Source organism: Peromyscus eremicus, chromosome 3, assembly GCF_949786415.1.
Source record: "Peromyscus eremicus chromosome 3, PerEre_H2_v1, whole genome shotgun sequence".
NCBI lineage: Eukaryota > Metazoa > Chordata > Mammalia > Rodentia > Cricetidae > Peromyscus > Peromyscus eremicus.
The window spans coordinates 96846057-96859294 of NC_081418.1; the positions used below are offsets into that span (position 1 = coordinate 96846057).

The 13238-nt window shown below is 44.3% G+C and overlaps 1 protein-coding gene across 1 annotated transcript in view; it reads left to right on the forward strand.

The window, feature by feature from the left end:
* Exoc6b (exocyst complex component 6B) overlaps positions 1 to 12784 on the forward strand; it is a 493791-nt gene extending 481007 nt beyond the window's left edge. Inside the window, exons 21-22 of the mRNA XM_059258084.1 lie at positions 8027 to 8139; positions 11905 to 12784. Coding sequence (XP_059114067.1) covers positions 8027 to 8139; positions 11905 to 12031 — 240 coding nt within the window. The 3' untranslated portion in view covers positions 12032 to 12784. The remainder of the gene's footprint in view (positions 1 to 8026; positions 8140 to 11904) is intronic.
* Positions 12785 to 13238: the final 454 nt, after the last annotated feature.

Below are 13238 nucleotides of genomic sequence, written 5' to 3' on the forward strand. Positions count from 1 at the left end.
TTGGTAAAATAAATTTTGAAGACTCACCTGTAATATATATTTATGTTTATAACAATTTATTAATCAACTATAATTAGATATGAATAGATACAAAAAGATATTCCACTCCACACCTTTCTCCCCACTGCAGTTTGACATGGAACATGTGCTGTGTGATAATGCTCTTGTACACTGTAAAGATTTGCCACTCCTATCAGTTTAATAAAATGCTGATTGGCCAGTAGCCAGGCAGGAAGTGTAGGTAGGGTGACCAGACTAGGAGAAGGCTGGGAAGAGAAAAGGCAGAGACAGTGTAGCCAGCCAGATGCAGAGGAAGTAAGATGAGAATGCTGGACTGAGAAAAGGTACCAAGCCATGTGGCTAAACATAGACAAGAATTATCGGTTAATTTAAGCATAAGAGCTAGTTAGTTATAAGCCTGAGCAATAGGCCAAACAGTTTATAATTAATATAAGCCTCTGTGTGTTTATTTGGGTCTGAATGGCTGTGGGACCGGGTAGGACAGAAACTTATGTCTACAAACATTAAAACATTATCATTGTCTTTAGAGGCATGTGTGTGTGGGGGGGGGTATGTTTACATATGTTTGCATATACATACTAACCAATTAATATTTCAAGGTGCATATTATGTATATAGGCTAAGAAAAATTCATCACTTACATCTCTGTATATAAATCATATTTCAAGTATCTTTTTTAATAATTTTAATCTTAAGGGCTATTTATCATGTCTGATAGATGTATCACGGATTTTACTTTCTAAAGTGGGTGAAACAGAGCTTGTCCTGTGGTTAGAGCCGTTGAGTTCTGCCATTGTTTTGATGCTTGCTTATACTTGTATTTTTGATATTACCTTCCATTTATGGTCTCTTTGCAGAGATGCTCCTAAACCCAGTTGTTTTGACCTGAGAATGTCTGATAGTTCAGTTAACAACTCAGTAATATAGTCCCTAACCCAAACAATAGGATACTGGAAGAAAAAAAACAATCCAAGGCTACAGTCCCCTTCTCCTACTACATCTATGGCAAAATTTCTACCCAAACTTCTCACCTGCTGTCTCCCCACCCCTAAAAGGGGCAACTTAGTCAGCACCAGTCAAGGTCCTGCCTCTCTCCCCTCAGCAAGATGCTGTGGTTAGTAAGATATGACCACGGGGCAACATGATTGAAAACAGATTTGGTACTGTGTCCCCATTCCAGAGGCTCCTGCAGACCCCAGCTGGAGATGACTGTGGGGGCACCTTCAACCTATCTACCTCTCCCTTGCCTGCCAATATAACCTTAGGAGTGAAAGTCTTAGATAGGCAAGCTAGAAACATGTATTATTGAAGTAAATAAATGTTTCTGAAGGTAATGTTTTCTTTAAGAAGAAACTGCTGTTGCTCATTTGCCCACTGAAACAGAGTTTCATGATGCCTACATCCAAGTAGTGGGGTTACAAGAACAGCAAGGAACCAGCCACACACCCATGACTCACCTTTTCCCTTCCCTCTTTCCCTGCAAGGGAAAAGGGGACCAGACCCTCCTGGAAGCTCCAGGACCCAGCTTGCAGCATGGCCATTGTTGCAAGGTTCGGGTAGAGATCCAGAGAGCCCAGGAGGCTTCTCCAGTCCCAGTTTTGTCATCTGTGGAAAATCCAGAGGCCTCCTCTGAATTGCTGTGAGCCCCTGTGTATTGTCCATCTCCATGCCTCCTGGGCTTCTGTTGTGCAGTAAGCTTGCAGTTATCTAGTTGTGCTTTGAGACACACAGAGAGAGGCAGGGGAGAGGGAAGAGCCAGCCTACCAGCCTTCACTCGAGCATCTGGAACCAGAGATTTGTCTAAACTAGACAGCAGCAATGTTGAAAAAACTCCTTATTCAGTATCCCGGTCTCCAGAGTTGTCCAGGCCATAGAACCTTTAGAGATTTTCTTCTTAGCCCTTCTCATACGTTAGTTAAATTGCCCTTCTTCCAGGTCTGCCTCTTAACCAGTGTCACAAATTTTTCACTCTTTATCTGCAGGTGTCTCTGTATCTTGAGGGGCTCACTCAAGCACTTCTCCCTAAAGCAGTTCTCCCCAAGTACTTCTCTCTCCTAAAGGAATTCTGGTGCCGGTTGTTACAATAATGAAGTTCTTATTACCCCCTTGTGATTGAGAACCTTGTCTTCTTGCCTTCCTTTCTTTAATTTAATAGATATGAGAAAGCTCACATCTTCACACACACACACACACACACACACACACAGTACCCTTCTTGACCTGGATCTAAAGCTAGACTTCTCTGAAAAGTCCAAGAGTACAGCTTTAGGCTTTCCTGGCATGTGGTAGTATTTGTCATAGCTACTGGCCTCAGCTAATACTACATAAAAGCAGCCATAGATGTGTTAGCCAGTGAACACAGCTCTGTTCCAATAAAACTTTATTTAAAAAAAATAGGTGGTGGTTATAGTTTTCCATCTTCTACCCTAGAAAATATTGGGGAGCATCCTTGTAAAACAAGTAGAGAGGCTTTTAGGTGAAATTCAGTTCCCTTAACTTAGCAACTCAAGGCTCATTTGTCCCTTGCTCCCTTTCTCCTAGTTATTTTATCTAAAGTACTCCTCAGAGACTGCCTTGTCAGCTTCCTTGCCTGGCACCCCCACCTCACCCCTGCCAGTCCCCACCTGCCTGGCCTGGGTCTATAAGCCTTTCTTGTGAACTGTGTCATCCTCTTAAAGTATTTTAGTGTCCATCACTCTGCATATGTTCATTTACCAGCTTCAGTTCAAGACTGGACATGGCATCTCACTATCTTCCCTGTGCAGTACCTAGGAATGCCTGCTACATTGTTGGTACTGTGTTTGTTAAAGTTCTTCGTTCCTCTTCTGACATTTGCCCAGATGTCTGTATCAGGAAACATTTCTGAGGTCATGGAGGAGGCAAGCCAAAGCTATTCTTTGAATTGCATGGCCAAGGGCATGGGGTCAGGGGAAATCCTGGCAATAAACACAGATGGGTTATGGTTGGGTCTGCTGTTCAGCAGTTTCTCTACAGTCTTTATCTTGGCTTGCCCTCAGTTGTTGATAGAAGCTTTATCTGTGATCACACTCTCAGTTGGGGGACGCTGAGCCTGCATTTGCTCTTGCTATGTCCTGCTGCCTCCTAAATGTACCTGCTGGTTGTATATTATGAAAAATGTCTTATGATGATGTGATGACTTTTATCCTGTCAGACTGTCAGTGAGCAAGGGACTCCTGTCTAGTGTTCTAATGTTCCTGTTCCCTTATGTAAGGAAACTGTACTTACAGAAGACACAGCATATTTAGAATTTGGGGGGATTATATAAGTTTCTCAGAGAGACATGATATCATTATTGTCTTGTACTGTATCCTGTTTAGCATGAAGAATTCTTTTGGCTGCATATAAGGTTTACACTCAAGTTTTCCTTTTACCTCAAGGACATTCCTGCTTTCAGAGTAGTTTCTACAGGAATCACTGAGCCTGTTCAAGAGGAAACTTGTCAACAAATCAAGTCTATGGGAAGCAGGGTGTGGCTCCTGTCAAGGTGTCCATTGCTGTGTGTACCTACCTTTGCTCCTGCCATTCTTGGTTCTCTGTGGAATCTTTGCACCATGCTAGAAAGAGGAGGTTTTGGCAACATGAGGTTGGGCCATTGCTACCCAGTGGAGCTGGTGCAGGCATGACCAGAATCCTCTGGGCTCTTCTGCACTACTTATGGGTACCTCCTTTGGAACCCTGAAATCAGATAGCCAAGGCTGGGGCCCTCCCAGCATGGATGCATCCCTCTAGTTGGATCTTCCTCTGTCCTCAGACAGTCTTCTCTCTAGTGCCTGCCACCTGCAAGGACCCCAGGCTTGGTCCACTTGGCAGGTTAGTTTTGGGAAACACAAATTGTAAGTTTGGCCTATCTTTATACTGTCTCACCCCAAAGGTCTTTCCTGAAACTTTGTATTTGTCCTGCTGTTAGAACCTGTCTGTTCTCTATCTGTATAGCTAAGCTTGGAAAAAAGTTTTGCCTTTGACTCCTTTGGATTTTTCCAGTCTCTCTCAGCTACAAATCCAAATAAAGAAAGTCTTTAAGAAGTTTGGACTAGCCAGGCGGTGGTGGCGCACGCTTTTAATCCCAGCACTCAGGAGGCAGAAGCAGGTGGATCTCTGTGAGTTCAAGGCCAACCTGGTCTACAGAGTAAGGTCCAGGACAGGCACCAAAACGACATAGAGAAACCCTGTCTTGAAAAAACCAAAAAAAAAAAAGAAGAAGTTTGGTCTAGTTCAAGGTCTAAGTTCAAAATTTAAAAAATTTGCTCTACATAGTGAGTTCCAGGACAGTCAAAACTACACAGAGAAACCCTGTCTTGGGAAAAAAGGAAAAAAGAAGAAGAAGAAGAAGAGGAGGAGGAGGAGGAGGAGGAGGAGGAGGAGGAGGAGGAGGAGGAGGAAGAGGTTTGGCCTTGCTTCAGGGGAGCCCCTAATTCAGAAACAGAATCAGTGAATATTTAGAAACAAACAAGGATAGGGGAGGGAAGAACCTAATTTTAAAAAACAAATTAAAAAAGAAAAACAAAACTGAACCAGTTGCATCAAACTGAACAGCATGGCAAGTTATCCATGTTACTTATGAGCATGGTGTTTGATGGTAGGAGGAAGAGCTGCAAACCAATCCTGAGCTCCATCTTCAATCGCCTTGTTTAGTTTGCTGGTTGTTGTTTTAGTGGTATGTACAAACAACCCTGAGTCCACTTCAGATGTAAGGTTGGTTGATCAGTGAAATGAAGATGTTGAAAGCCAGGGTTCTCACCAGGGAAACAAAAGAGAACCTGTGAGAGTGTTGAGACTCTTAGTATTTGTGGGTGTCGGGGGTTTTACTACATGCATATTAGTACGTCATGTGTTGAAGAGCTTAGGTCCCCATAAGTTGCCTTCCCAATAGCAGGAAACAGATATTCCAAAAAAAAAAAATCTTTTTTTCATAGCATTCCCCCTAAAAGAATCTTCTCAAAAAATAATGGCTGATTGCAGCACTGAGCTGGTTTAATGCAACTCCTTGTTGTACCAGAAAGCTCTGTCTGAAGTGCTCCAGAAATTATAGGTCATAACACAGGAACACGTGCCCAACTTGAAGGGACTCCTGCTTGCCAATGCTGGGACAGTCTGAGTCCCAAAACAGTATATATAGCATAAGCCATTAAAAGTGGGGATCCCAGGCCAGGTGATGGTGGTGCACGCCTTTAATCCCAGCACTCGGTAGGCAGAGCCAGGCAGATCTCTATGAGTTCGAGGCCAGCCTGGGCTACAGCGCGAGTTCCAGGACAGGCGCCAAAGCTACACAGAGAAACCCTATCTCGGGGGGGAAAAAAAGTGAGGATCCCATTAGTGACTACCCTAGTTGTCATCAGAGAGCCTTCATCCAGTGAGTGACTGGTGGCGGCAGATTCAGAGACCCACAGCCAAACATTGCTCCACGCTAGGGGATTCTTGCTAAGGAGAGGGAGGAGGGATTGTTGGAAACAGGCAGGTCAGGAACATCACAGGAAAACCCACAGAAACCACTAGCCTGGTTCATGGGAACTCACAGAGTCTGAACCAACAACCAGGGAGCCTGCATGGGACTGACCTAGGCCCTCTGCATATATGTGACAGTTGTGTAGCTTGGTCTATATGTGAGATTCCTGGCAATGGGAGCAGGGCTGTCCCTGGTGCTTTGGCTGGCTCTTGGGAACCCAGTCCTCATGCTGGATTGCCTTGCCCGACCTGAATACGGAGGGAGGTGCTTGGTCTTATTGCAGCTTGATATGCCATGCTTTGCTGAAGCCCATTGGGAAGCCTGCCCCTTTCTGAGCAATTACAGAGGAAGGATGGAGTGTGGATGTGGAGGGTAGGGGGAGGAGTGGGGAAGGAGTGGGAGAAGAAGAGAGAAGGGAGGCTGCAGTTGAGATGTAAAATAAATAAACCAATTAATAATAAAAAAGTGGGGATCCCAGAGTCCATACCAGTAGGAAACCCACGCAGGAGAGAAAGAGGAGCACTCCCTAATAGCAGAATGAATGCTGAATTAATGATCAATGTAGAGGGAAGGAAGGTAGTGTTTGTACACAGTATTGATAACTAGATCAGGAAAGAGTCTTCCCTAGATGTTCTATATAAGGAAAAATATTTAATCAAGAGCAGTGTATTTGTGTGAGTTCAGATATTACCCAGGGAGCCCCAGCCCAGAAGGGTGATATGGCTGGACCAGCAGCAGCCTTACTGTGTCTGCCATTTTCAGTTTTCAGAGTCTGCTGACTGTAATCTTGCTGCTTATATGTACATGTGCTTATATCTGATCCTTGGCACCCAGCCTACTGGACAGAAATAAAACTGGACTACTGGGAATATTTTGAAAATGTGCCTGAATTGGTGAATGCAAGAGTCCTTATGTCACCATATGCTGTTAATGATGGCCTTCAGCATCCTCTTCATACAGTAGCTTTGGAAAACACCAGTGTGTAATTGCCATCAGACTCTGTAAACAAGGACTTGCCTCCAGAAAATAATGGGAAGATAACCCTTTTATCTCTGAACATGGAATGAGATAAATTTCAAGGTGCTGTTCTCTATTTTTATGCTGTTTGACCAATGAGCTATATAAATAATTAACAGTTTAATGCATGGGAATGTGATTGTAGCCGTCAACCTCAGTTCTGTCACTCCAGTATTACACTCTGCAAATATCTTTCTGTTGTGTCAGGACTGCTTTTCATAAGGTTCTTGAGGGCATGAAGTAGAACACACAGTTGGTGGATTCCATGGGCTCTTTTCACTAAGACTTGAAAATGGTGTCTTCGTAGAATGAGACCTTCTAGCAACTGGCCTATTTTTATTGAGAAAAAAAAGTTTTATTTTTGCTGTTGTTCCTGTTCATATGGATTGTATTCACATTTAAACCATTTTGATTGATAAATCAATATTACCAAGGGATTGGAGAGATGATTCAGAGGTTAAGAACATTGGCTACTCTTGCAGAGGTCCCAGGTTTGGTTCCCAGTACGTACACAGTGGGTTCACAACCATCTGTAACTCTAGTCCCAGGAGATCCAATGCTCTCCTCTGGCCTCTAAGGGCACCATGCATGCACATAGTTCACAGGCATTCATGCAGGTAAAACTCATACACATAAAATAGAAATAAATCATTAATAAATAGTCTCCCCAGTTTCTCACTAGTTACAGAGTACAACCTCTTAATTAAATAGTTGAGGAATCAGACATCTTGACCAAGTGGTCAAAACTAGTGTTACCAGTGAAGAAGAAAGGAATACCCCGGAGGAGGACATGGTGTCACTTGTGTAGAATTCTAGTTGGAAATCCATATTGTATATCTGAGAAGACATCAGACAAGATGAAGATGAGGGAACAGTAGAGGCAGGGGGACTATACTCTTCAAAAATGTCAGTGTTGTATACGAAAAAGGCTATGGAAATAGTCCAGACGAAAGTCAACTCAAAAGATATTAACTAGATGTAGTGCCTGATCCCAAACAGTCTAGGACAGTGTGTTACCAGCAGCAAGGCTGTCAAGGACACTGGCCAGCCTACAAAATGAGAGTATGAGGAGCACCAGTACTCACTAACTGAGGTTGAAGTTGCATCGTGGCTCTGGGCTGTACCCACTTAATTTGTTCATTGTTGAATTCTGAGCTCCTTGAGTAGAACTTGATGTTCAGAAAGCTCATGATAGGCATTTCTCAAATGAATAAGTGGGTGATTACTATGAGGCCTGCATTTGAGATCAGCCCAAAATAGTTTCTCCATAGACTGCCTCTAAGGCTCCCTGCTAGTATGGGGTCTCAATGATGGACTTTTGCTCATGGTGAAAATTACTCTGTCATCTAACATTTACTTGGTTATTTTCCTAGTTGTGGTGTGGTCTGCAGCTGTATTTGCTTTTATTACATGTTCATTTCTGTGTTTCAAGAGTTAGCTGGTAGTAAGGAATATTGGGATTTCTGGGGTCCTGGTTTCCTTTGTCTGAATAACCCTTGGTATGGGGATTGTGGTATTTTTCAGCTATTGGACCTCTTCATTCAATGGGATTGGTCCACATACCTTGCTGACTATGGACAGCCCAACTGCAAGTACCTCCGGGTGAACCCTGTGACTGCTCTGACTTTGCTTGAAAAGTGAGTACCCAGCCCTGTGCTCTGTATGGGGAAGTGGGCAGTGGGGCAAGGGGTGGCATACAAGGCCATTTTCCTGTTTCCAGTGCCTTGAAAAACATCTTTGTTTTGGAAGCTAGCTCAGATGCCATCAGCCATCTTGACCATTGCACTTGGTAGTCCAGTTGTAATTCTCAGCTCCAGCAAGCTATAAGAATAAATCAGAATGGGATTCTGTATTGTTCTGTAGCCTAATTAGACAAAGTGTCTTTCCCTAGAGAAGATAAGAGAAGATAGTAAGATGACTTAGTTTGGGCTCAGGCCAGTCTGGTAAGCAGAAGAGCATGTCCTAGTCCTCAGGGTTTAATGATATGTAGAGCAGAGCTCCTCAGAAATGTGGCTTCACTGAACTGAGTTATCCGACACCAAACAGCTCAAAGCTAGCCACTGGTACACAGGTGCCAGTGGTATGCACTGCAATCTCGCTATGGGTTTTGCTAACCTAAGGCCCTGGGTTCAGTCCTCAGCTCTGGAAAAAAAAGAGAGAGAGAGATAGAGAGAGAGAGACAGAGACAGAGACAGAGACAGACAGAGAGAGACAGAGACAGAGAGACAGAGAGAGAGAGAGAACTGGCATGCTCATGTCAAAGAGCTTTTTAAGACTGACTACTCACAAGAGTACTTGTATCGAGGCAGTGTAGAAAGTTTACGTGTATGGGCAGCCAAGCACGCTCCAACCCTAGAAAGACAAGTGCTAGCATCCAGGAGGTCAGAGTAGAGCTTTAGACAAAAATAGAAATCAAGGTGTACCTTTTTTACTATGTGTGGGGGGGTGAGGGTGTTGGGAAATGTGCCAAACGTAAAGGGGAAGCAGAGAATAGACAAGAGTAAGATGCTGGGCTCTGTGTTTGAAGTCAAGAGACATGCTGAGAATTGATGGTTTCATGTTAACTTTCTCCCATGGTTCTCTCTCCCAATGACTTTCTTCTTTAGGATATCTAGAGAGTAAGTATGTTATTCACTTGGGACTTTTCCATCACTTTGAGGCAAGTCCTTCCAGTTTCCTCAATGATGCCAATAACTAAACTAAAGTCCTGGTCCTGTTAGTGGTCTTCACCCTGACAAACTAATCTTCTAAACCAGCCTGGTGCTAGGCACTTCCTCTTTCTTTGTTCCTTACAGATATTTGGTTTACCAATTCATTTGGGGGTGGGAGTGATGGCAGGGACTTTTCCCATCAGTACTAGGGATCTCTTCTATTCAGCTTCCTGGCCTGCTTGGTACTCTAGTTGGCTCAGGGCCTGCAGTTCAGCTCTGACAGAGGAGCTCCTAGGGACAAGGCCTATGGCTTTAGGGTCTAGACCCCACATCTCTCATGAGGATTCCTCATCAGAGGCAAGCCAGGCCCAGATTTCTCATTACCCAGTGGAAATGGGGAGGTAGTCTGATGTTTAAGCTGGTACTCAGTCACTTCTCTTGAGATCCTTTACTCTTCCTTAGGTATAGCAATTGGTAATGTCTTACCATTCTGGCCTAGCATGCAACAAAGCTGTGTGCTGAGTCCTAGTCATCAGTGAACTTGACATCTTTATCCCCAACATTGGAAAGCAAGGGCTCCCCAGGTCACTGAAATATCCACATCTTCAGCCTCAGAGGAATTCCTTCTCTCCTCTGTCCTGTTCCTGCTTCCCCAGAGGCAACTGCTACCCAAGCCTGCCAGTCTCTCTTTCCAAATCTGGCCCTTCCTAGTGAGTCAAGACAGAAGAACCCAGATCACTGACAGTACTATCTGAAAAAAAGGAAAGTCCCTGTGTCACTAAAAGGTGGCCCAACTAGAAGAAAAGAGAATTCGAGGCTTATAGAAGGGCAGGAGAAGGGAGGGTTCACTTTGAGTTTTTCACATTGCTGGGTACAAATGGTTTCATCAGGGCACCTGAGAGCATGGTTCCAACCAGAGGCTTTAGTGGCCAAGAACAACTTGCCTTTTGGCTCTTCTCTTTCTACAGAGTGCGGGATCCTCCTCTTGAACTACAGGCTGTCTCTGGTCATCTATTTCTGCACTGCTGTAGGAAATTATAACATCAGTCAAGCCAAATGTCCTGCAAATATAGAAAGGGCTTCTCTGTTTCCTTTTTCCTGTTGGTTTTGTGTTGTTTAGATTTATAGCTTATCCAGCAAAAGGAAGGGAGTCCTTCAGAATAATCTAAAACTCTGCCGGTTTCCCAAACAGAATTGTGCAACTAGTATTTGAAGTAGCAAACTGTGCTTACCAGGGCCTTAAGAGCATTAAGGAAAGTCAAGTCATCTGCCCTCCTTCCTAGCCTAGAGCAGGCTTCCACATGTGGGCAGGAGCTCCATGCTGGATAAAAAAAAAAAAAAAAAAAAAAAAAAAAAAAAAAAAAAAAAAAACTCTAGCCTGAAAGGATTATTCTGAGCTTAGACTAGGGAGAAAAGTCACAGATAGCTTTGGTGGTCACTGTCAAAGAGCCAGACAGCTCCGCTTCCTTGCCACTCAGATTGCCCTTATGGACTGTATGCTCTCCAGTGAATATACAAACACAGATGAGCACACATTGTGCATGGTGTGAAGAAGCATCTATACAAGATATAAATTGCCTTTGTGGGATTCCTGTCCTGATTCGTGGCCTCTGACTATATTCCTCTTCAAAAGACTGCCCACAAAGGAGTAAAGAAGGCCCAGGATTGGCCAAAGACCTTTAGGAAGTATGCCTGGGAGTAATTTAGACCCTTCTCTAGACTTTCCCCATGTAGCCCTAATAACAGAGAGCCAGTTCAATTCCAAGAACAAAGGTGCCAGCCGGCCTACCCCACCCATGGGCTGGCAGTCGGTGCAGAGGTTAGGCCAGAGTAAGTCATCAGCATTGGATGCCATGGATTGCAGGCCCTCTACAGAGAACAGCATAGTCCTGGGCTCTGACACAGTGGTTTGGCTGGACCTAGAGACTGCAGTAATGTCAGTTTGTCCTTACTTTCTTTCACCCTGCCTCCCCGTTAGAGCCATTTGCCTGACAGAGCTATATCCATTATTTCTATCCCAGTAATATCACCTGCAGAGCTTTAACAGAACCCAAAACAAAGATCTGAGATTGTACACGATCATTGAGAGCTCACGCTGTCTCTCACATAAAGCGTGGCTTTGTTACCTGAGAAGGTGCCCATCCCCTGGGAACCTGCTTCCCTCATCACTATACCCACATGGCAAAATACTGCTTCTCATCCATAGTCCTGAAACTAATGAAGAGACTAACTCTTCATCTTTTTTTAGTGGCAAGAAAGAGTGACCAGCTAGAGTGGGGCTGAAAGTTGTACAGTGACTCTCAGGTGACTCATGATCTCTTGCAATTAATTTTAAGACAATATTTTTCTGCCTTACCTTCCAAATTCCATCTCTTAGGTCCCAATAGGCTAATGAAATAAGTGTACCCCAGACAATTTTAGGAGTCTGCTGGCCAGCAGAGCTGTGCCTTGTCTCAGACTCCTATAAAGGTGCTCATCTGAAGACATAAGGGTGGGCCAGATGGGAAAGGTATGAGGATAAGGACCTGACCCCTCCAAAGCTAACTCTTAACCAAAAGCAACTGAAGTTAGGAAGGTGGTGGGTGTCTGAAGGACAGCTCCATAATGAGTAGGTAACTAGACAGTGGGAATATTCTGGACTCCTCCACTCTGAGTAATGGTTAAGATACATATTGCCGTCCATCTACTCCCTGCTTATTCTTTGTCTGGTACTATCTCAAACACCTTGCCCCCTTTCTCTCCTCTGTTTAGGATGAAAGATACTAGCCGCAAGAATAACATGTTTGCACAGTTCCGGAAAAATGAGCGAGACAAGCAGAAATTGATTGACACTGTGGCCAAGCAGCTCCGAGGACTCATCAGCAGCCACCACTCCTGAATGTTGGCCTTGGGCCCACAGAGGCCATTTGCTGTAGCCCATGGTCCAGGATCTGCCTGGGCTGGCCCTGCATTTGTGCATTCTTCCTCAAAGAGAGCCTATGTATTTTTTTATTAACCCCTGTACAGTATTCACATAACCTTTCCCTGTAGTAAGAGAGGCATAGAATAATCAAGAACAGGAGGGGTTCAGGGGAAGTTACTGCCATACTTTCTGTGTTATCCTGGGAAGGATGCATTGTCAGTGCTAACATGATAAGCTGCCTCTTATCCGGGGCCCCACAAATTCATGGGTGCCTGGTGCTGGGAGTTGAGATGAGGAAGTAAAAGAATAATAATGCGTGTCCTGTTTGCTCTCAAGTGCTCGCTTAAGTGTATAGGAGAGCCTGGCAGACATACCGACATAGTACACCAAAGCCAGCCTCAGTTTAGAATATCCATCTGCCTCATTGGCTGACTTATTGCCTCATAAGAGTGTGGCATGTGGCAAGATGACAGTTTCACTCTGGTCCCCATAGGTGACAGTTTCATTAGTGTAGTCTAACTGGGCCTTGTGGCTGGAGAGGGGTGGTTAGCTGAGTAAACACTTGGGTCCATGCTGAAAAGCAAGTTGCCCCACTGGGTAAGTTGTTTTTCTGGATCTTGAAAGCCAATTTGGGTCCCCAAGGACCCCAGCCCCTTTCTATTCATCTCTGTCCCTTCTTTCATGACCAAAACACTTGGTTCATAATATAGATTAGCAGTGACTTCTGAAGGTTTCTGAGTGAGAGTCTCATACTTGCCTCCTGCAGCAACATCTCTAAATGGTCTGAACCCCTGAAGCCTGAAAATAGCCTGGGTGCCTTCACCTTGGATAGAGCCTTATGACTTCTTGAGATTGTTCATGTTTTAACAACATGAACTTCTGGCTGTTATCTTTAAAGAAAATGTCCCAAGCTCTACATGGTGGGCACAACCTCCACAGGACTAGATGTTCCTGGGCATGGATCTGTTACCATGAGGTAGACAGGGTCAACTGTAGCTAATGGCTTGTTGCCTCTGGCCCATCTATCATCAACTAAGTCACATCTTAGAGACAAATCTCTTCTTGCTCAAGCCCAGGGCTCCCATCTTCTGAGCTGTCCCTTGGCCTCACCTGAGAGTATTTTCCTGGAGTCCTATCTTTGATCTCTGGAGCCTGGGCCAGCCAGATAGACTCCTGAGACAAT